Source organism: Lissotriton vulgaris, chromosome 8 (assembly GCF_964263255.1).
Source record: "Lissotriton vulgaris chromosome 8, aLisVul1.2, whole genome shotgun sequence".
In the NCBI taxonomy this organism is placed as follows: Eukaryota; Metazoa; Chordata; class Amphibia; order Caudata; family Salamandridae; genus Lissotriton; species Lissotriton vulgaris.
In genome coordinates this window covers 631,140,972-631,164,560 of record NC_141696.1, presented here as the reverse complement: position 1 = coordinate 631,164,560, position 23,589 = coordinate 631,140,972, and the positions used below count along the sequence as shown (strand labels likewise).

At 44.9% G+C, this 23,589-nt stretch overlaps 1 protein-coding gene across 1 annotated transcript in view; it reads right to left on the bottom strand.

Annotated features, from left to right (window-relative positions):
* The window catches only part of PDK3 (pyruvate dehydrogenase kinase 3), a 1,449,910-nt gene that overhangs the window by 1,038,785 nt on the left and 387,536 nt on the right, over nucleotides 1–23,589 (bottom strand). The window contains exon 2 of the mRNA XM_086934512.1: nucleotides 9,162–9,303. Within this exon, the coding sequence (XP_086790638.1) occupies nucleotides 9,162–9,303 (142 nt within the window). The remainder of the gene's footprint in view (nucleotides 1–9,161; nucleotides 9,304–23,589) is intronic.

Here is a 23,589-nt window from a genome sequence, read left to right as displayed (position 1 = left end):
GTATAGGCTCTATCCTGGCAGATGAAAGAGGTACCCGTAGCAGCTAGAAACAGAGGGGAAGTCTGAGACGCAAAAACGTATGTCTCAGTACAAATGCTCTTCCCTAACTGAGCTCCAGGATTCTTGCCATTACCTTGCAGACATAGGTGACCCTGATGGGGTACGATCCAAATCGAGGAGGATCTCTTTGCTCATTGGTTCTCACTCAAAGCAACTCCATATTTTGTTATATTCCATCTAACGTAAGCTTGTAACTCATCTCTAGGAATCGTTCTGTATGAGTCAATTGTTCTACTCATATTTGCAATTCCTACTACCAATGCTTTGTTGCTTGAGTTACTTTTCGTGGAACGTGGGGGATATGGTTCGATGGCAAATATGAACATCGTCTGAAACGCCCACAAAGAACCATTATAGCTAAATGGTAGGACCAAGTATGGGATGCCCTTATCTGTCGTATGCGGCATGAGACAACACACCCAACAGTTAGTTGTGTTCACTACTAATTGGTGTTGGTGTAAAAGCTGAATGAAAGAGTTATTAATAAACTCTAATCTTCTAGTGGACTCATGCTCAGGCAGAGGGTGAAAAGAGTGCGAGGAAACAGTAGGAGGAGGTATGGGCTGTGTAGTGGGTGCAAATGTCACTTGGAAAGTGAATAAAACATATCCTATTAAAAACGTCATTACACCAAGCAACATGAAAATACAAAATATCAAAGATCTTTTCTTCGTCATCAATATACACATTTTGTCTTTAAAGTTCATTCGTTTGGCAGGTCTCTCCATCTCGGAAAACTCCATCCTCTCTAATTTGCTGCCGGCGGTGGTAGGGTGTTCTATGCTTAGGAATGCTTCTGTCAGTCCAGGGCAACTCCCTTAGACCGACCAGAACTGTCGACCTAACGTCTTCAGCTGCACTCCAAAGACTTGGGCAACCACCACCCTAGCAGCAGAACCAGATGGCGGTTCGAAAACCAAAAATAAGCAAGTTTCTCAGACGAGCGAGCTGCACAATCAAAAAGTCAAAAGAATTTTTATTTGTCCATAGTTCTTGGCCTCAAATTATACCGGCTTTTCCCAGGTACTGTCTGGTTCTGAAACAAGAGTTCAGGCTCTGTAGTGTTCAATCGAATTGACGGTGGCACAGCCTCTTGCAAAATATTGTCGCTTTCTTGTTCAGAAATTGTTCCTTTTACACGTGCATCGCTAAAGGGCAGAAAACGAGGCACAGTCTCAGTTTCAGAGTCAGCGATCCCCTCCTGGACCCTACGGTCGTACGGAAGAGGCAGTGGGACCCTCAAACAGTGTACGCCGTGGATCCAGTGCTTTTTCCCTTCTACTCAAACAGCTGATCTTGTTGATAGAAGGACGAGATGAGGTCCGGTCCAACGGGGCTGGTCGTTCTTTGTTCGCTGAAAATTCTTAACCAGTACCCAGGATCGATTGGATGTCCTGGAGTTTCAGAGACCTGAGGCAGAGTGTCGTGGACCTGTTGGTGTAAAACACGCAATTAAGCCGTCAATTCATACAAATAATCAAGCAGTACAGGGTGTTCAATCTCGCTAAATTTGGTTGTTCTTGGCACTCCCCATATGTTGGCCGGACGGCCGAACACGATTTCGTAAGGACTAAGTCCCACCCGCAAATGAACAGTCATTCTCGTTGATAGGAGTGCTAAGGGCAGAGCGTCAGGCCATTTAAGACCAGTGCTCACTTGAATCTTGGCCAGTTTCAGTTTTAGTGTGCCATTATAGCACTCTACTAGTCCAGCTGATTGGGGGTGATTTGCAGCGTGGAATTTCTGTTGAATGCCTAGCCCCTCACATACTTTCTTCATCGCTCGACCGACAAACTCACTCCCATTATCACTCCAGACCATTCTTGGCATTCCGAACCTAGGGAAGAATTCCTTGACAAGGGCTTTAGCTGTGGATAAGGCAGTATTGTCCTTTAAGGGATATGCTTCCACCCATCTTGAAAAGGCACAAACAACAACGAGTACGTATTTCAAATTGTTGCACCTTTCCATGTGGATGAAATCTAGCTGCAAAACCTCAAACAGATACGTTGGAGGCGCAAAATGACCAGCTGGAGTTGGGGTTCCCCTACCAGGATTGTATTTCAGACACACCATACAGTTCTTCACCAAGTTCTCTTCACATTTTGGAATTCCCGCATTCTGCCAAACCGGAGCCAACAACTTGCAAATCCCTTTCACGCTAATATGTGCCATTCCATGAGCCATTGTCACCACTGCAAGCACATACGCATCGGGTAACAACCATCGCTGATGCTCGGACAAATCAGTCCAACAGCCATTCGAGTCCTATCTACCCTTACTTTCTCTCCATTCATTCAACTCTTTCTCTGTAGCTTCAGCTTGAATGGATTTCACACTCTCAATCGTATCTTCACACATACTAACGTCACCAACCCATCTAGCAGGGCCTGCAACATACATTCGACTCATCACATTCCTTGCAGTTTCTTTCGCAACTTCATCCGCAAACGCATTTCCACGACCAACATCATCAGTAACCTTTTTGTGTGCACTGCATTTCACAATCGCAACTTGTAACGGCAAGGTCAGTGACTCAAGAAGCTCATTCACCAACTGACCATGCTGAATCTTGGCTCCATGCGAAGTCAGGAACCCACGTTCTTTCCACAATCGTCCAAAACTTTGAGCCACACCAAATGCATGCTGGCTGTCCGTGTACACATTCACTCGTTTTCCTTTCGCTAACACACACGCTCTTGTCAATGCAATCAACTCTGCTGCTTGAGCTGAATTATGTGGAATACGTGCAGCTTCAACAATCGTATACAAAGTTGTCACAGCATATGCCGCAGTCGTATCACCATTCGGTAACTTGAAACACGAACCATCAACCCACAAAGTACCATCACATTCTGGAAGAGGAGTATTCCTAAGATCTATCCTCCCTTTCGTTTCTTCTTCTGTCCTGAGACAGCAATCATGCTTTTCAACATCGCCTGTCTCTACTGAAATCGGCAATAACGTGGCTGGATTCAACGTATTGCACCTCTTTATGTGCACATGACTCGCTAACAGTGTCAGCTCATAACCTGACAATCGAGCACTAGTTAAGTGCTGTGTCTTGGTTCTGTTTAACAAAGTGTCTACTGCATGCGGAACCATCACAATCAGCATATTATTCATCACCAAACCAGCAGACTGTCGAATAGAAAAAGCTGCTGCCGCAGTGGCCCTTAAGCAACTCGGTAACGCCTTAGGTACCGGATCTAAAGTTGACGAAAAATACGCGCACGGACGCTGCTTGTCTCCAAAAGACTGTGTCAGTACTGACAATGCACAACCTTCTTTCTCATGGACATACAGTGTAAAGGGCTTACTGTAGTCGGGGGTACCCAACACAGGGGCCGAACACAATGCATCACGCAATTCGGAAAAACTTTTCTGACACTCTTCAGACCACGGAATGGGATGCCGTTATCTGTCGTATGCGGAATTTTTCCTTTTCGTTCCCTCCTTCGATAAGAGGTGACCTAAATAGGTTACTTCTTGTCGACAATATTGTAATTTTGAAAGAGACACTTTCTGGTGCAGAGCAGACAAATGACGCAACAACGTTAACGTGGCTTCTCTACAAATTTTCTCAGTATCTGCAGCAACTAGCAAATCGTCGACGTACTGAATAAGGGTAGCACCATCAGGTAAAACAATCATATCAAGCTGTGTTTTTAAAGCCTGACTATATATCGATGGACTTTCACAATAGCCTTGAGGAGCGCGTTTGAAACGGAAACTTCGATCTCCTAAACTGAAGCCAAAAATATCCCTGCTCTCCTCGGCAATCGGGATGCTGAAGAAAGCATTCTTCAAGTCAATCACCGAGAACCAAGTGGCTGAAGCTGGAATCATAGTCAGTAAGGCAGTGATATCAGGGACAACGGGAAACTGTGGCACAACTATTTTATTGATCTCTCTAAGATCAATCACAAACCTGTAAACAGGTGGTTGAGAAGGGTCAGTACGTTTCAAAACAGGCAGAACGGGACTATTACAAACGTTACCTCTAGTCTCTTCAATTACATCTTTTTCGATCAGATCATAAATGATCGCTAACAACGCCTTTTCACCTTCGCTAGAGATCTTATATTGGGGAATGCGTGGCATTTTAACATTGGCTTTCAATGTCACAACATATGGTGGTATTTCCAAGAGACCCACATCATTAGGACCAGTAGCCCAAAGAATATCCGGAAGAGAAGACAATTAAGTCGGAAGTTTATCCTTTGACAAATACATTGGAGAAACCACTTTCTTACCCAGTGTAAGTTGTACTCCCGAGGGAGAACAATACAACGTTGCATACAATCTTTTCAACAGATCCAATCCCAACAAGTTCTCACCACAACCTGTTGTAAGAATGAGGGGTGCTTCGAATTCACAGGGTCCAACAGAAAGAGACATAGGACTAGAAATCGGGTACCTAACCGGGGCACCAGAAAAACCTACTGAAACATTCATTTCGCCAGACAAAGGTGCGCCAGGGAGTTTCGAGTGCATAATAGAACTCTTTGTAGCACCAGTATCCAACAGAAAAGGCTCTGACACACCTGATGTAATCACCTCAACATAAGGTCCACTCTGATCTACTGGAACTGAAACAACTCCCTCTTTGTCCATGGCTGTCATAACAATCATTACCATTCATATTCTCATCTTCTGCATAGTAGTCATCAGCATAGTACTGAGCTGTCCTACCAGATGCGTTATTCTGCTGGTCGAAACTATTCATTGAGTTCTGTGGGGGCAAAGAACGTGTGTTTTGCTGGAACGCACCGCGTCCCCTACCTCTAGGCGTTTGTTGAACACCGCGACCTCGTACACCAGAAGCACCATTCGTACGCTGTAACAAAACCGGACAACTATTCTTGTAATGACCCTCTTCTTTGCAATAGGCACACTGATTAGGACCATATGGTAAACGCTGTTGAGAAGACTCGTTGCTTTGCGAGTTTCTCGAATATTGCTGAGGTTGCTGATAATCACGCTGGCTATTATTACGGGGTGGATAAGCTTGCTGTAGAAGAACTTTAGTTTTCAATTCCTTAGTCTTTTTATCCGCTTTCTCTAGCTCATCTTTGCGCCTATTTTCGTAATACTGAGCAGTGGCCAAAATCTGTGCTGACGTGGAAACAGCCCAAGCACTTTCAGAATCTTTCAACTTATTGCACAATTCAGGAAGCAAATTATGTACAAATTGGTCAACAAACAATCTCTGACCACCCTCGGTAGCCATATCCTGACCACTATGATCTACAAAGGTCTCTTCAAACCGCGTGAAGAAATCAGACACTGTTTCGTCTTTCTTCTGCTTACATGCAGACAACTTGTCCCAATTGACACGCAATTCTGGCATTAAAGTCTTCATATACGTAATAATCTTATCAGGAAGTTCAGTAATAAGATCTTCAGGCTTAGCACCTCCTACTTGCCTATTGTCGGCATCTTGAAATTGTGTGTGTCTTATAAAGCGCACTTCTACCCGCACCGCAGGCCTCGTAGCGCTATAGACCGCTGGGGAACCCGTCCTGGCTTTCCCTGTGAGATAGTCCCTCCTGGGAGTCTCCAAGGTGAAACCAGGCATCCCCGGCGTTTGTGAGGGGCCGTTGTGGAGATGAGGCAAGCTAATGCCCAGAGTTGCCGAGTGTGATCTCTGGTTGGAGTAGGCACCGATGCGAGAATTATCGAGTCCGCTGATCCTTGTCCGAGACCCTGCCGCGTCGGGAATCGAACCCTGGTCCCGGGCCGTTCTCTGCTCTCGGGTCTGCCGCCTCTAACCAGTGAGCCACACCACTCCACTCTCTAAGATTAACCCATGTATCACCCAATTCATCCGCATGATCCGCATGACGAATCTTACTCCAAATAGGTTGTGGAACGACGTTGCCAAATAACATGTCGATGTCCGCCAAATTCATAATACACGAACCTACAGTTTGTGTCAACTCTTTATAGTACCCTGCTGGATTTTTGCGTGAGTCAGGTAAAGACTGCTTAATAGCTAAAACTTCAGCGCGTTTCCATGGAACATGCACCCAGACACGCTGAAAATGAGCCGGTACAAGTGGCGGAACATTACCTGCACCAGCAGGCACTTCTTTCCACACCGGAGGAACCTCTCTCATTGGATATTGTCGTGCCTTTCTCCCAACTGAAGAATTAGGCCCGAACAATTGTTGAGAAGGAGATTCACTCCTAAATGATAACAACATCGCGACCGCTTTCCCTACATCAGATGGACTTACAATAGTTCCTTTCGCAAATTTGGAACGTATGTTGTACAGCTTATCAGGAGCTTTCCCTACTTCCTCGTCCCATTTTTCAACAAGAAAAGCACACATCGTATCGAAAACATACCGTTGCTTCTGTGCTTCCCATTGAAGGAAAACATGCATAACACCCTCAAGATCATACTGTGTATCGTACGTAACCCATTTAATCGCCATGTCGTCCTAAATTGTACGCTCATCCATATTCGGCAACTGGCTACGTGACTGTCTACGCTCGGTAGCAGGGGACATACCCATTTGTCCCAACAAGGGAGAAAAGAAACCAGAAACAGCAGCAGTCATTCGCTGTCTAGTAGAAGGAGAAGATGAAAGAATAAGAGAAGACGGAACAACAGTAGAAGAATCCAGAGTCGGAGCGGGAGGAGCATGAGGAACAGATGTAGAAGGAGCAGACAAAGGCAAAGTTGGCGGCCCTTGAGGAGGCTGCACCAAAGGAACAGTAGCCAACTGAAGAGGAGCTGGCTGTGGAGGAATCACAGGTGGCACAACAATCGGAGGTTGTACGGCCACAACTGGAGGCGGTGGTGCCGTAGCATTCTGTGCATAAGGGTGTGGCGAACCCAAGAGATGTGACATTAAAGGATTTTTCTTAAGATCTTTCTTCGCTTCCTGTTCTTTATGCGGTAAAACTGGGTAGCACTTATCTACCGCTAACTTCCTAATCCTAAGCATTTGTTCGCTCTCTTGCTCTTCCTCATTATCCCTAAACGCAACAGCAGCTTGTACCATTGACATACCTCGTTCCCGTTTATTTTTCTTCGCTAATGTCATTTCTCTCGGTTTGGCTTCTTTGCGCCATATGCGAAAAGAGTCAAACATTGCCGGCCGGGCTTTCTTCTTAAAAAGTTTAACCTCCAGATTATCTAAAATCTCCGTGTCAAAGCTACCATATTGGGGCCATTTTAGAACACCATCTTTCCAGGTGTATCGGATCCATATTCCATTATACGCGATAGGGCCTACGCCATGTTTCACATATAACTCATAGGTTGGAGTTCCAATCGGAGGAACCGGACACGAGTCCTCCAATCGGGAATCCCTATTACGACCAAGACAAAACAAGTTTCCAAGTCTGCTAAGACCAGGCATCTTCGCTCTCTAGTCTAGCTTCAAACTTCAAAGGATTATCAAATAAGATATTCTCGTGAATACACGAGTCACTCGGCTTTGGAGCTTGCAAGTTCCAAATCAAAGCGATCCCAAAGGTATACCAAAATCTAAGAACTGGGAGACGCTCCACTTATACTTAACTGAGGTATCGATGACGTCACCAGAAGACTCGTCTATCGTTTCGCTCTACCAATCATCGAGGGTCCAAAACAGGGCGATAGTCAGGGCAGCAGTCCTTCGTAGCCGTCGGGAAGCGGGGAATCTCGCAGCAAAGACTTTCGGAACTCGTCGTCATGCAGGGGTCGGTGAAGTGGCTGGCCTTCCTCCAGAATTTTCACACGAAGCTCCTCACGAACCTCTGGCTTGGACCGGTACCGCTGAAATCGCCCCACGTTGGGCGCCAATTGAAGTACTGGGTTTTTCAGAACCCAGCGGTGCCAGGGAGAACACCCAAAGACTTCGAGTTCTACCTGTTTCAGACTACAGAAACACAGAGTCTTCTTGGTGAAGTCAAAGATCGTATTTATTGGCTGCAACCAGTAACAGATATCCTAGAAGTACAACACGGTGTATGTTCTCAGGAGACTGCTCAAAATTACAAAGCCAGCCTTCTCTTTTTATACAAAATAATATGCTTCAGGCAAAACCTTCCTTATTTTACAGTTGACCATTCACATATTTTCACTACAAAGAAAAAGCAGAGTCATGACAAGCCCACATTTCAGTTTGTCCAGTCCATAATCAGTTACCCGGCAAGGCCCAGTACTTTCATCAGATATCGACGGACCCCCAATAAAAACGGGCACCACCTCCTCCTCGTAAAGCAGGTCATAAAGAAAGAAACAGAGACAGGTGTGTGTGAGATTAGACATAGCTGGTGTGCGATGAAAAGGTTTATGACATGTATGTTTCGATGCTAATCTCATTCGGCCACTGGGAAAGGAACTGGCCGAACAGGTTTGGCTTCAGGCAGTGGACTCAGCTCGCCCAGGTCACAGAGGAGTCAGCGAAGGTATACGTGTCCTTCTGACTCGATCTCGGCTTTAGTCATTGTGCCTAGGTGAGGGCAATCACAAAATGGCTGCCGTTTACAAAATGGAACTCGAGGGTTCAGGACGAAAACTCCGATTTCAGGGTGATTTCATCACCCGAACCTGACGAAAATGTTTGTGCATAGTATTCAAACCATTACCGGTCTGCTGGTACCAAAATCGTCATGATTCGACGATGTTTATAACACAAGTCCGGAATTTGCAGTACTACACCTGGGCTGTGAACATATGGAGTCAAGGTTCCTATTGTTAGTACACTCCTTGGGGTGAGGAGCTTACCTGTGAGACAATTTGTGTGGTCCCTGAAGTGTTCGGAGGTTTGGTGGACAAAAATTTACCATTAAACCCTCTTGTCCATTTTTGTATGACTGGCACTGTATTCATTTATGTAACGGTTTTAAATAGTGCATAGCACCAACGGCTGTAAGAGCACTTTACATGAATAATGTCATGCAAAGTAAATAAAACATTTCTTACAAACAATTATAAGAAAGCGGTTTAGCTAGAACAATAGAATGTAAATGTTACAGAGAACATCACATATACAAATAACATTTCAGATGCCGAGTGTCTTGAGAAGATCACTTAAATCGAGAGCTTAGGTACGAGTTGTTCCTAAAGAAATATTTCAAAAAAATAAGTTAATTCTCACCAACTTTGCACAAGCTTTACAGAAGGTCGCTGCAGTAAGTTATCTGGCAATAAGTTAACTTCTCTCATAGTATTTGCAAGTCGCACTGGAAGCTCCTTTCGCAGAAACAGGTAGGATGTTTTCTCACAAGCATTATCTCGCCCTGTACAGAGAAAAAACAGTTTAATTGTAAAAGATAGGGTACATATGTGGCATACTCCAAAGTCCCATTTCAGCACAGTGTATTGAAATAATGTGCATACTCAACTTTTTTTGGGGGGGGGTGGGCTCTTTTAACAATCTAGGATATGGCTGTCAGACTGGAAACACACATTGACGCATATTTACAACTAATTCCATATTCTTAACTCAACAATGCCTTAAAAAACGTATTCCCTAAAACTAATGAAGATTTTACAGTCCCTTCTTAGAGTCTTAAAGGAAAAGAAATAACAAATACGTGACACATAGAAACAACCCTCCTGATAACTGTAACAAGAGTTTTAAAATTGTGTCTAGGTGCTGATGATTCAGAAACAACGAATGGGAATGGCTTTTGCTCAGGTTCTGACTGTACCCACTCATTAAAGCTTAATGTTGAGTGTATTTGTTGAGCGTACATTACCTGTGACAGTATCCTGGCGCTGAGCTGGTGGGTGTGGGTTATAATGTAATGTAACTGAAACAGTGTTAGGTATGCTTGGAATCTTCACTGAGTTCCAAGTAGGGCGTTTGTGTTGTAGCATTCTAAACTGAATAGTTGGTCCCTAGACAGAAAGGAAGCCCTTGGTTTCATTGTAGATTAAATAAACTCACCTCTTTGATGCTTATAAATCACTTGTGAGTAACCTCTCTTTTGTGATTTTGGTGATTAGTTTATTTACCATGGTGAGGAGCTGGCTAGGAGGGAACTACAGGGTCTGGTGGTGGTTGTTGTTGTGGACTCACTGGTGGAAGAGAAATTATTGGTGGAAGCGAAACAACAGATTCTGGTGCGTTGATTAGGAAGAGTTGCTGTGCTGTTGTCAGGAGCAGTATCAGAGGGTGAATCGTGCCATCTGGAGACCGTGAAGATAACTTGTAGTTCAGGCATGAGAGTGGAGCACGAGACTGCAAGGATACCTTGATACCCTCATGGGTGATTAGCTGCGCAATACAAATCCAGTTTGATTGATACCCTGTAAAGGAGGTATTAGGGCAGAGAATGAGAGCGTCCATAGGCAGAGCACAAGATGTGGCGGTGCGAGGCAAACTAGTGCACATCTTACACAATGCTGAGCTGTGCGTTTCAGTATGTGTGCCGAGGTCCATGGTGCCCAGCTTGTAAAGCCCACCCAGAGCAAGTGTGTGGCTTGTAGGAGTTGTGAGCGTCCATGGTGATATGCACACCTTGAACTATATAACTGGTTGGATGCTGATCTGCCGATGGAGAACCTATTCAGGATGTTTTGAAAGAAGCCAAAAGTAGATTGGAACTTAGATTTGCCAGAGAGGGAAATTTTGTCATGGTAAGGTACATGTTTTATACTCTGCCACAGAATGCGGAAGAGTCAATTGATGAGTTTGTGGCACAGTGTATGGAAACGAGTCATTGGATGTGTGGCCTGAACAAATAATGGGTCTACATTTACCTTCCACTGGGAGCCAAACACTCTGTTGTAGCGATTGACTCCCTCAGGGTAGCGGGGCACAGCAATCCAAGGCCTACTCAAGGGAGGGGAAGTTGGCTAGTAATCACCATTTGCTGTCACACAATAATAAACACTGAAATAATTGCCGTCTGTGCTTTTTCTTTTGAAAAAAGAAAAGTACATTTATTATACATACACCACTCAATACTAAGCAGTGATTTACAAATATACTTAAGACTGGTGGAAATATTGTTGACGTCATAGCATAACCACCTCGAAGCCCCTAAAGAGGGTCAAGATCAACAAACCACATGTCAAAAACCATCATTTTAGGAGTAAATGCTATATTCGAAACTAACCATGGGGGATTGCACTTATGAATGTTAATAAAGCACATGTACTTTGACCAGTAGCAGGAGCAAAAAATCACAGAAATGTTACTAGACCTGCAGGTCGAGTAACTTGAATAATCTACTCAACCTAACTGTAAAGTACCTGACCTGTGAACTGGAGTCAAATTGTGTGATCATTGGAAAGTATTTTATTTTACAGACTTGGCTTTTTCTTCATTCTCACATACGAGTGCACCTTCAAATATGCGAGTTCAGCATTTCTGCTGTACAAAACAAAACTCTTGTTTGAATTTGAATTTATTTCTTCTAAAGCACGGAAATGCCTGTAGGCGTCTTGGCGGCTGGTAAATCCTGAGACAAACTGAGCCATAAGGGATGGAGGTATAGTGGGAAATAAATCAACCAGGATGTTAGCTGTTTGCAGAAGCTGTATAGATTGGGCTGACTTTTAAGATGGCGGAGCAGTCTGTTCCAGAGTTGGCATGTAGAATGCACATAGCTACGACTGCCCTACAAAGCTTTTTAGAACAGAAACTGAATGGAAGGAAGCAGAACTCAACAGTCTTTTTGGTCGGTACCACCTAAATGTCATTGTAAGGTATTCTGGTCCTACTCCATGCAGGGCTTTGTGTGCCAGTACTGTTTTACTGGCACACAAGTAGTGTGGCTCACTGGTTAGAGGCGGCAGACCCGAGAGCAGAGGACGGCCCGGGACCAGGGTTCGATTCCCGGCGCGGCAGGTTTCTGGACCAGGGTCAGCGGACTCGATAATTCTCTCGCCTCGGTGCCCACTCTGATCAGCGATCACACTCGGCAACTCTGGGCATCAGCTTGCCTCATCTTCACTAACGGCCCCACCAGACCGCCGGGGATGCCTGGTCTCACCCTGGAGATACCCATTAAGGGACCATCTCTCAGGGAAGCCAGGAAGGGTTTCGCAGCAGTCGAAGCGCCTTGGGACCCTACGGGTAAGTAGTGCGCTATATAAATGCCAATACATTTACATTTACATTTACAGCGTGTGGAGTTCCACCAGTACTTTCGAAACAGAATTATACTTGGGAAGATTTTGGGGAAGGCAGGCAGCTGCATTCAGCAGCATTTGGAGCTTATTTAATGCCAGTTGTTTAATGCCTAAATAGAGGGATTTACAGCAGTCGATCCTGGATAAAACCAGGGCAAGAACAATATATTTTTGGAGTAAGAAAGAAATAAAAGGCAAAACCTTCCTCAAGGATCTCAGCATAAAGACACAAGATGGTGTAGCATGGCGCTGCAGAGGTAGGACTTAATGGCAGTTCGCAAAGTTCCCTTTTGCTGCAGATTGGGGAGCTATGGTGATTGAATTGTAGAAGTCAGCCACAGCAGACACGCAGGAGAAGGCGGAGGTCACTTCAGCGCCAAGAGGGTGCTCCACTCCCACTCCCACTAATGCGACGCCATGAAGGGGGCTGCCTCACGCAATCCTTACACGCCCAGCTGAAGCACGATGTCTTCATGCGCTTCACATGCAGTTACTTAGCCGTTGCTACACTTCAGAGCCTTGGGTCACGGCCGGTTACCCCCTTTCCCTTAGTGAAGTTATTTTGTCCTTATTTTGTTGTACCCTCCACCCACCGTTCATTACTGATCAATACCACACACAGTATAGCATCACTATATGCAGTTTTTGAGTTGTGCACTCGCTCACATTTCCTCTCAAGTGATCCGATGTTCTGGATAACCTCACAATACAACATTCGACACAGTTCACTCATGCCATTGCTGTTGTGGTAATTTGAATGTTGTTGTACTGTACTGTTAAAACATAAATGTCCATTGTGGGGCTCAACAACTAAACCCAGGCACACGGGGTGGCTCCACAAGCTTTGGTTTACACGTGGGATGGAACGCATACAGGCCACACTCACCAACTCAACCGATGCATTTCGGAAAACGTGGCTTCCATTATTGACCCTCCTGTCCAAGGAATTCAATGACGTCACATGTCCCAAGTATCTTAAGATTCTGCGTCTCACTGATGCCAACTGTGAATCTCGGTGACTTCCCGGACAGGCACTGGTCCTCACCAGCCCGTTGACAGACTTTCTGGCACTACATGGCACACTGGTTGGGGTGGGGGAGGAGGGATCGGGGGTGGGTTGAATGGGAGTTCTTGGTTGTTATTGTCTTTCTTATGTTATTTTCTTGCAACGCAGGTCATTTGCATCCATGATGTCGTAATATCTCCTTAGCATATCTGTCTCGCTTTGCTACTCAAATTCAGGGAAGACATGCTTGTCTGTCCCGTCCACTGTATGTGCCTATTGCCTTTACAATATGTCGAGATATCTCTGTTTACACCTACTGAAAAAAACAATAAAATACATTTGAAACTAAAACATAAATGTCAATAAAAAGATTTAAACAAAAGAAAAAAGAAACAAGATGGTGTAAATGTGTTGATCTAGTCTATGAATGACAGCTCAGTGTCAAATACTATTCCAGGATTCCTAGCCTTAGGGACTACCTTAGGGAGAGAGCCAAGGGCCAGTGGCCACCAAGAATGATTCTAAAATAAGGTCTCCTTCCCAAAAAAAAGAACTTCCGTTTAGTGTGAATTTAACTGCAGACAGTTGCCTGCCATCCAATCAACGATGGCACCCATGCATCTGTTAATCGGAAAGGTGACCTCTACATTACTCGAAACGGACACCATCATTTGGGGGTTGTCAGAATAGGTCACAGTAGCAAATCCAAAGGAATGAATCAGCTTGGCCAGGGGAGCCACATATATGCTAAAACGTGTGGGACTAAGTGTTGATCCCTGAGGAACCCTGCAAGGCAGGGAAAATTATTAGAATTAAACTCCTCAAGGACCACCGTCAGCCCCCTATCAAAAATGAAGCAAGGAGATTATGTGCCGAGCCACTGATCCCGATTTCTATCAGATGCTACAGCAATGAAACATGGCTTACTGTGGAAAGATCTAGAAGGACCACTGCAGCCCTCCCACCATTGTCCATAATAAGTCTAAACTCTTCAAAAACAGCCACCAGGGCAGTCTCAGTGCTGTAGCCTGACCAAAATTCGAACTGCGCTTCATTATGGAGTCCATTCTCCAGTCCAAGCATCACAAATGCAAATGTGTGTCAAACGTCGAAATGGCAAAGAGAAGGCAACTTTAGAAAAAGGATCATGTACATGTAAAAATGGTACGAATTCCTACTGTGTCTAACTCAGGCACGTCACCCACTCCTCCTAAATATGTTGGTGTAAGAAGCTAAGTGGTAGACGAAACATTGCTGTTCCCAGCATCTGCAGATGTTTCCAGAGCCAAACCTGGGATCAAATCGATAGAGCAAATATGTTCCCATCCAACCCAACAGCAGCAGTGAGGGAGAAAATACAGCCACCTGATGTTCCATTGAAACAGAGTTTGGATCCAAACCACTTGGTGCAGAGGCAACCCAGGGAAGCTCATAGAACGCGGCCAGAAGCAGGGGTATTAACAAGAAAAAGCTGTACAAATAGGCCTTCGGCGGGTCCACCAGCACATAAATGTTCCAAGGTTCAACCAACTGTGATCCCAAGCAAAGGTCCAGGGCACACTTGTAAGTGCACAGGAGGTAATGGAACACAGCCTGTATGCAATGAAGCCATAAAGGCCGGAAAGACAGAAACCAATGCTTATCCAGTTCTTTAAACAGAGGTATGCCATAGAAATACACCATGTGTTCACAGCAAAACAGGACGTGAGGCAGTGCCAACTCCATATAACCTCGGACTGGAAGCAAAAATATTAAAAGGATCAGGACCAGTGGAAGACCTCCAAAGATGCTTTCAATGATAAAGTGGATGAAGGAAGGAATAACTCCAAACACTGTTTGGAAGGTGCTGACTAACGCAGTGCCTATGTTCTTGAAAAACCCCACAATTCATTAGACTTATTAAAAATATGATGGACCAGCTCCCCAGAATGTCATAGGAAGTTAGTGCGAAGAAGCGCCTGTATCTCTGAAGAGGAGCACCCCACCTGAAGATCAAACATGTCCTTGGCCGATGTTAAGGCCACATCTTTCTGAAAGAATAAGGCTTTCAGTTTGCTCAGGGCATCAAATTGCTTGTTGGTATGATTAATAGAAGGCCACAGCGTACCCCCCCCTACCTATACAGGCAGGCGGAAACCGGACTTGTGTGCAACATGTTACAAAGGAAGATACGGTCACCACATAGGCAACCCCTGGCTTCATTCCACAGCAATCCTGATCATTCAATATCAGGTAACGCCCATTTGAGGGCAGTCTGAAAGTCTGACGCACCAGGCCCGCCGGAGACCCTTTTAAGTGGCAAGAAAGATTTGCCACAGATGCATTGCATGCCCCATGCAACAAAACGTCCTTGCAAATGAGGGGCCCACTTAAAGTACTCTTGCAAGGTTCAATAACAAAATATCACCTCCTAAAATATTATGCTCCAAAAATATCAGAACATAAATATTGAAGTAAAAAATATTGTCATCCTATACTTATAATGGGAAGTACAAAAATATCAGAATAAAATACTGATGTCACTAATATCGATGTATAAAATATAATTTTCTAAATATATATATATACACATTAAAATTGTAAATATTAAATAATATTAATATAATAGAAGTAACATTTCATGTTTATTTAAACAAATCCAACAATTATACTCATTTTAAAAAGTTAAACACACATATTTACATGTATCTAGATAAAAATTATTATTACACTCATAATTTTATTATAATTTGATAATTGTTTAATGTAATACTATATATATATATATATATATATATATATATATATATATTAAACGATAAATATTTTACTAAAGTCATTTTAATAAAAAAAGTAAACAAAGAAAATACTCTCACATGAGATCACCGCTTGCAGAAAAGATCATTCAGCACCCCATGAGGTTGTCAGGAACCGACCTATGGTCACTGATCGGCATCGGCAATGAAACAAACTACATCTCCCAGCATGCTTGGGTTGAAGGTCGCATGCTTGACGTGAATCACGCAAATTCCCGGAAGTAAATACGGCTCCCGAGAAGACTGCGGCGCCGATAATTCTTTACGAACTCTGAGGCTGCGGTTGGTCTTTCCAGGTTTACCGGTAAGATCGTAACCGCGTTCTTTGTGCAGAGACTTGGGAACCCCGTGTTGGATCGGGTTCAGGAACTGCTGATCGCACCTGGGTAGAGTTGCTTCGTGTGAGTACTTTTCCTGACTGTGCCCTCTCGGCTGAGAGAGTACGAGCTTTGCGGTTCCCTGTTGGTCGAAGCAGCCATCTGGCGGTTTTTTTGCGTGGAACATTTTATTGTTTCTTGGAGAAGATTCTAAAAGGAACACTTTCTGTCTGCGAGTGTGTAGAACTGAATAAGGTTAAGAACCTGCAGCTGGCGATGTTAAGAAACTATTAACCTTTGCCTGCTGTGTTATTTTCATTTACCTTCATTGATGTACATCTTTATTTTCTTAGCACAGAAGTGATGAACTGGGGGAGATACAGAGCGAGTTATCTAACTACAAGTCATGAACATATGTGTATATAGGTACGTTGTACAGCAATAGACAGAACTGGTTCTGTACTGAAGTTATGAGAGTTCCAATCACAGTTATATGTTCTTTTGTTTCAGTTGATGTGTCTCTGATCTCACCTCATTCTTCACCCCTGATTTACAGCTTCCACATTTTTTCTTTACAGGTAGGGAATAGAATAGTATAGGGTTCTGATGTATAATGTTGATGATAGTGTTCTACTCATAATCACTAGAGTATAAGTACTAAGTGTATGCTCTTGTCATTTCAGGTCTCCCTCCCTGCCGTCCCTTTCCTTTCTTTTCCTTCCCTCGCCTGACTATCCCAGTAGTCTGTGTATTTTCTCCAGACTCTTGGGGACGTCGTGAGGGGGAGGTTACAGGTATTTCAGCAAAATCCCGAAGGATTAAGAAGGTGGAGCCTGACAGAATTATCGGCCCACAAATACATTTCTCATCTTGATTGTGCTGAATTAAACTATGGCTACCTTAGATGACGTTATTGCTGCCCTGGCATTGGTGCAAACCGAACTGGCGGACTCAAATAGGGAGGTTGCTGCTTCGAGAGCAGAAACTGCCCAATTAAGGGCTAGAATGGACAGAATCCAAGCAAACCCATTTGATGCAGCAGGTAGCACTACTCCACCCCCCTCTGTGGTCGTAGAAATGCCCACTCCAATGCCTTTGGCCCCCCCTGAAAGGTTTTATGGGGATAACAAGAAGGTGCAAGCATTTATGACCCAAGTGATGTTGCACTTTATATGCAAGCCTAAGATGTTCTCCACCAATCAGGCACGGGTGGCTTTTTTGATTTCCTATTTAGGGGGTGAGGCAGCACAGTGGGCAGTCCCTGTGGTTCGACGTGATGACCCTCTGTTATACGATTGGGACGAATTCCGATCCGAATTCGAGAAAACCTTCGACCGAAGAGCTGAGACTTTTTCTGCGGATCGAGAGCTACTAGCCTTAAAACAGGGCAATGCAGACCTGGTAACATACCTCAGCAATTTTCGCCGATTGGTGGCGGAGACTGATTGGCCAGAAGCTAAACAATCTGCTCTGTTTTATCAAGGTTTAAATGACGAATTGAAGGATGTGTTGGCACACATTGATCCACAACCTCGTACGTGTAAGGCTCTCATCGAACTTACACTACGTCTGGACCACAGGATGAAGGAACGGAAAGGAGACCACAAACCAAAAGACCGTGCTGTGGTGCCTTTGGATCGCGGAGGATCAGGGGAGAAATCATCTGTGGTATCAGAACCTATGGACATTGGAGCCGTAAGGGCTTCCTTGACTGCGAGTGAGAGAGATCACCGACGAAAACAGGGTCTGTCTTTACTGCGGGAAAAAGGGACACTATCTGTGATTGTCCAATAAAACCTAAGGCAGGAAGATTCAGAACCGGACAAGCCGCTGCAGGAACAACTGACATGGGGTCGGAAAACTACCAAGCTTGAAGGTGGATGAAGGGGTGCCATCAGCGAATGTGTTATCCCTTTCAGAACGCCAGGTGGGGTGCAGGAGAAGAGTCATATGTTTCTTCAATTGATAATGGTTATAGCATTCAAAGAAATAAAGATTAGTGCCATGGTGGATTCCAGCGCAACCGGGTGCTTTATGGACTGTGCAGAAGCAGAACGGTTGGGAGTGAGGCTTATAGCCAAAAAACATCCTGAAACCGTGTATGCTGTGGATGGTAAAGAATTGGAAGCCGGACCTATCAAATACCATAACCCAGAATACGAACTCATTTGTAATGTATCCCATAGGGAAAAACTGTCTTTTAACATCATCAATGCTCCACAATATGGTGTTATATTGGGACTCCCCTGGTTGAGAAAACATGAACCTTCCATTCATTGGTCCTCAGGAATGGTCCAGGTCACATCGCCTATTGTATGGATCATTGTATTTCAATGTTTGACGGTCCCTCAAGGGCTTTGGTATCCATCCAACATGTAGCTACTGCAGCCGAAAAAGACGTAACGTTACCATCTTGTTATCAGGAGTATGAAGTGGTGTTCAGCGATGCCCAGGCCGAGAAGCTCCCACCTAATAGGGAATATGACTGCCAAATTGATCTTGTACCGGGAGCAGTGGTCCCAAACGGAAGAATTTATGCTCTCACAATACCCGAGAATGAAGTCCTGCGTACCTACTTGGATAAATACCTAGCGTTGGGATTCATACGACCCTCCAGATCCCCAGCTGCTTCTCCACTGTTTGTTATACCAAAAGCTAACGGGGAGAAGAGGTGTTGTATAGGCTACCGGGCTCTATTACGGTGAAGAACCAATACCCATTGCCGCTAATCCCAGTACTGCTGGAGCAGGTACGATCCGCCCGAATTTATACTAAGCTGGATCTAAGAGGCGCCTACCACCTCGTTCGCATTCGTCAAGGAGACGATTGGAAAACTGCGTTTAAAACGCGGTATGGGCTTTATGAATATTTGGTGATGCCCTACGGGCTCTGTAATGCCCCGGCCGCATTCCAATACTTCTTAAATGAAGTATTGAGGGAATTTCTCGACCAATATGTCGTGGTGTATATCGACGACATTTTAGTCTATTCAGACACCACAGAAGAACATATAAACCACGTGAAGAAGGTGTTACATGCATTGATGACCAACCACCTGTTTTGCAAGATCACCAAGTGTGAGTTTCATGTCACCACTGTAGAATTTCTGGGTGTGATGCTCACGCCATCTGGACAAATCATGGCTGAAAGGAAGGTCAAAGCTGTAGTGGAGTGGCCTCGCCCATGCAACATCAAGGATATTCAGAGTCTGCTGGGCTTTGCCAATTTTTATAGGCGCTTCATCCATGATTTCTCAGCCATGGTAACACCTTTAACCAGACTCACACGGAAGATGTACCGTTCATATGGGATGAGGCAGCACAAAAGGCATTCGATATGATGAAAACCGCCTTCTCCACAGCCCCGGTCCTCCTGCATGCTAATCCTGAGCTCCCGTTCACAGTTGAAGCCGATGCATCTGAAGTTGCTGTAGGGGCTGTGTTGTCTCAACGACAGGAGAACACTGGACGACTACATCCGATTGCCTTTATGTCACGGAAAATGACTTCAGCGGAAATCAATTATACGATCGCTGAAAAGGAACTATTGGCAATTCGGGAGGCATTTCTTGAATGGAGACATTGGTTGCTGGGTGCAAAACACCAAGTGACGGTATATACTGATCACCGGAATTTGCTATTTTTACGTGCAGCTCGTCATCTGACTCCTCGGCAGCTACGGTGGATGTTGTTTTTTGAGGAATACCGGTTCATCATCACATACAAACCAGGCGCTCAGAATTAGAAGGCGGACACACTAACCAGACAGGAACACCCAGGGATGCATACCAACCAACCTGTTAGGGCTATTATTGATCCATCCAAGGTTGTGTGTGTTACCAGAACAGAGGATTTTTTGTTGGGTGTAAAAGCCGGAGCTCAATCCTGTGTATGGAGAACCTGGCTGAGGCATCACCAGGAATGGAAGGTGAAGGAAGGTGTTCCTCTGAAAGGAACTCAGGTGCTCGTGCCTACGAAAGCTTTGAGGAGAACAGTGTTTTCTTGGTGTCATGAGTCCCCTTGTGCAGGTCACACGGGGTATGCAAAAACACTTGAAAAGGCATTGCGACAGTTTTGGTGGCCTACCATACGTAGGGATCTTGGTCGATGGGTGAAAGAGTGTTCCCAATGTGCCCGAATGAAGTCGGATCGCCAACAACCACAGGGACTGTTACAGCCTATGCCCACGCCAGAAAACCCCTTGGAGAGATTTTCAGTTGATTTCATAGTGGGCCTCCCCAGAGACCAAGGGAAAACTGCCATTATCGTAGTCATTGATTACCTCACGAAAATGGGTCATTTTATTGCCTGTAACCAAGTCCCTACAGCAGGTCAGTTGGCTCACCTCCTCTTGACTCATATAGTCAGATTGCATGGGCTTCCGAGGGTGATAGTGTCAGATAGGGGGGCCCAGTTTACCGCAAGGTTTTGGAAAACCTGGTGCTCAGAGCTACAAATCACGTCATCTCTCTCTACCGCCTTTCACCCTCAAACTGACGGTCAGACGGAGAGGCTGAATCAGACTCTTAACCACTTGGATGCTAAGGGTCATTAGGCCAAAATAATGAGATTTCCATTGAAATAAATGGGCAGTGCATGACGAGTTACCCTTGTCATTAGCATCCAAGTGGTTAAGCAGTTCCTCTGTTGTTATGTTCAGGAGAATTCAGACTCGTGGGTGAAGTGGTTGCGGGTTGCAGAAATAGCCTACAATAGTACCCAGCACTCCTCCACACTTCACTCCCCATTTTTTAGTTCCTATGGACATCATCCCAGGTTTAACCCCCTGTTACTTCCGAATACTAGCAAAAAATTACCAGAGGTCAAGGAACGGTTGTTGCATGTGCGCAAGGTGCTCCTTGCCACACGCAAGAATCTTGTGCATGCTAAAGCCAGATACAAATTGCAGGCCGATAAAAGGCGCAGGCCTTGTCCTGAGTACAAGAAGGGTGATCTGGTGTGGTTATCCACGAAACACATTAGATTCAAGAAGTACAGTGTGTTCAACCCTAGGTTTATAGGGCCTTATAGGGTTGTGAAACACGTCAACCCGGTGGCCGTGCAACTGCGTTTGCCTGCTCACTTTCGGATCCACACGGTTTTTCATGTTTCCCTCTTGAAACCCTCTCACTGTCCGGTTCGTAGGGCTCCTCTGCCCATCTGGGTCCAGCAGGACGAGGAATACGAGGTCCGGGGGGTCCTTGACTCTAAGTGGGTGAGGGGATGCTTGATGTACCTTCTTTCCTGGAAGGGCTACGGTCCGGAGGAGAACTCATGGGAGCCTGCCACTGCTGTGCATGCTCCTGGTTTGGTGGCTAAGTTTCATCGTAGGTTTCCGGGAAAGCCTGCAGCCAGTCAGCGCCCCTTGTGAAGGGGGGTGTACTGTCAGGAACCGACCTATGGTCACTGATCGGCATCGGCAATGACACGAACTACAGATCCCAGCATGCTTGGGATGAACGTCGCATGCTTGATGTGAAGCACGCAAATTCCCGGAAGTAATTACGGCTCCTGAGAAGAAGGCGGTGCCGATAATTCTTTACGAACTCTGAGCCTGCGGTTAGTTTTTCCAGGTTTATCGGTAAGATCGAAACCGCGTTCTTTGTGCAGAGACTTGGGAACCCCGTGTTGGATCGGGTTCAGGAACTGCTGATCGCACATGGGTAGAGTTGCTTTGTGTGATTACTTTTCCTGACTGTGCCCTCTCGGCTGAGAGAGTACTAGCTTTGCGGTTCCCTGTTGGTCGAAGGAGCCATCTGGCGGTTTCTTTGCGGGGAACATTTTATTGTTTCTTGGAGAAGATTCTAAAAGGAACACTTTCTGTCTGCGAGTGCGTAGAACTGAATAAGGTTAAGAACCTGCAGCTGGCGGTGTTAAGAAACTATTAACCTTTGCCTAATGTGTTATTTTCATTTACCTTCATTGATGTACATCTTTGTTTTCTTAGCACAGGAGTGATGAACTGGGGGAGATACAGAGCGAGTTATCTAACTACAAGTCATGAACATATGTGTATATAGGTACGTTGTACAGCAATAGACAGAACTGGTTCTGTACTGAAGTTATGAGAGTTCCAATCACAGTTATATGTTCTTTTGTTTCAGTTGATGTATCTCTGATTTCACCTCATTCTTCACCCCTGATTTACAGCTTCCACATTTTTTCTTTACAGGTAAGGAATAGAATAGTATAGGGTTCTGATGTATAATGTTGATGATAGTGTTCTACTCATAATCACTAGAGTATAAGTACTAAGTGTATGCTCTTGTCATTTCAGGTCTCCCTCCCTCCCGTCCCTTTCCTTTCCTTCCCTCGCCCGACTATCCCAGTAGTCTGTGTATTTTCTCAAGACTCTTGGGGACATCGTGAGGGGGAGGTTACAGGTATTTCAGCACAATCCCGAAGGATTAAGAAGGTGGAGCCTGACAGAGGTAATAATCAATCTGATTTATTTAATTGAAACCGACAACATCCACACGTTTCGGCAGCTCGATGCTACCTTGTCACGATGTAGGAGCGCCATTTTTTTCACATTAAAATAGTCATTGTAAACATTGACATAAGCGAAGGACAAGAGTTTGTTTTGTGGTCAGGAGATTATTGCACTACCCCAGCGGGCGCCATCTTTGAACATGTAAATACACATATTGTAAAAGGCAATCTACCTCTTCCCAGTTGTACATTTGATTTAGAACCAATTTGTAAACAATTCATCTTTATATTTTTTGGTCTAGAAAGAAAATATTATTTACCCAAAATTTTTAACACAAAAGTAATATTTATAAATATTAAGAGGATTGTTGGGAAATCTCGCCTCGCAGTCCTGATTGTGGTCCCGCCCACCGGAGCAGAGACTGCAGTGGAGTGGAGATTTCTGATGGCGCTCGGCCAGGAAACGCGGAGCCGAGCGCAGTGAAAAAACTCGAACAACGAGCCTTGCCGTGGGATTGCCGCGAAATCTTTCCTGAGCGGCAAACTTTAAACTGTGAACCAGCGCTCGAGGGGGATAAAAAACAAAAAGCAATTAGATTGCTTAACAAAGAATGCGGATGAGCCTCAAGGCAGTAGGCAGCCTCAAGGCAGCTGTAAAACGCAGCGGAAAGCCGTCCTCGAGAGCCTGTAACATCGGAGCTGAGCTGCGGAAGGGCTGTGAAAAGGCTGTTGCGCTGGATGAGGGTAAGAAGGTGGGGAAAGAAAACAAAAAGGGAAAGGAACTGTAAAGTCCAGCTGTTACTTGGCTGTTTTTGCTCACACGAGGTCTGTGGAGGCAGAGCCTGGCAGAGTCTGAACAAAGTTAAAAACAGCAGACACTTGGAACAGTCTT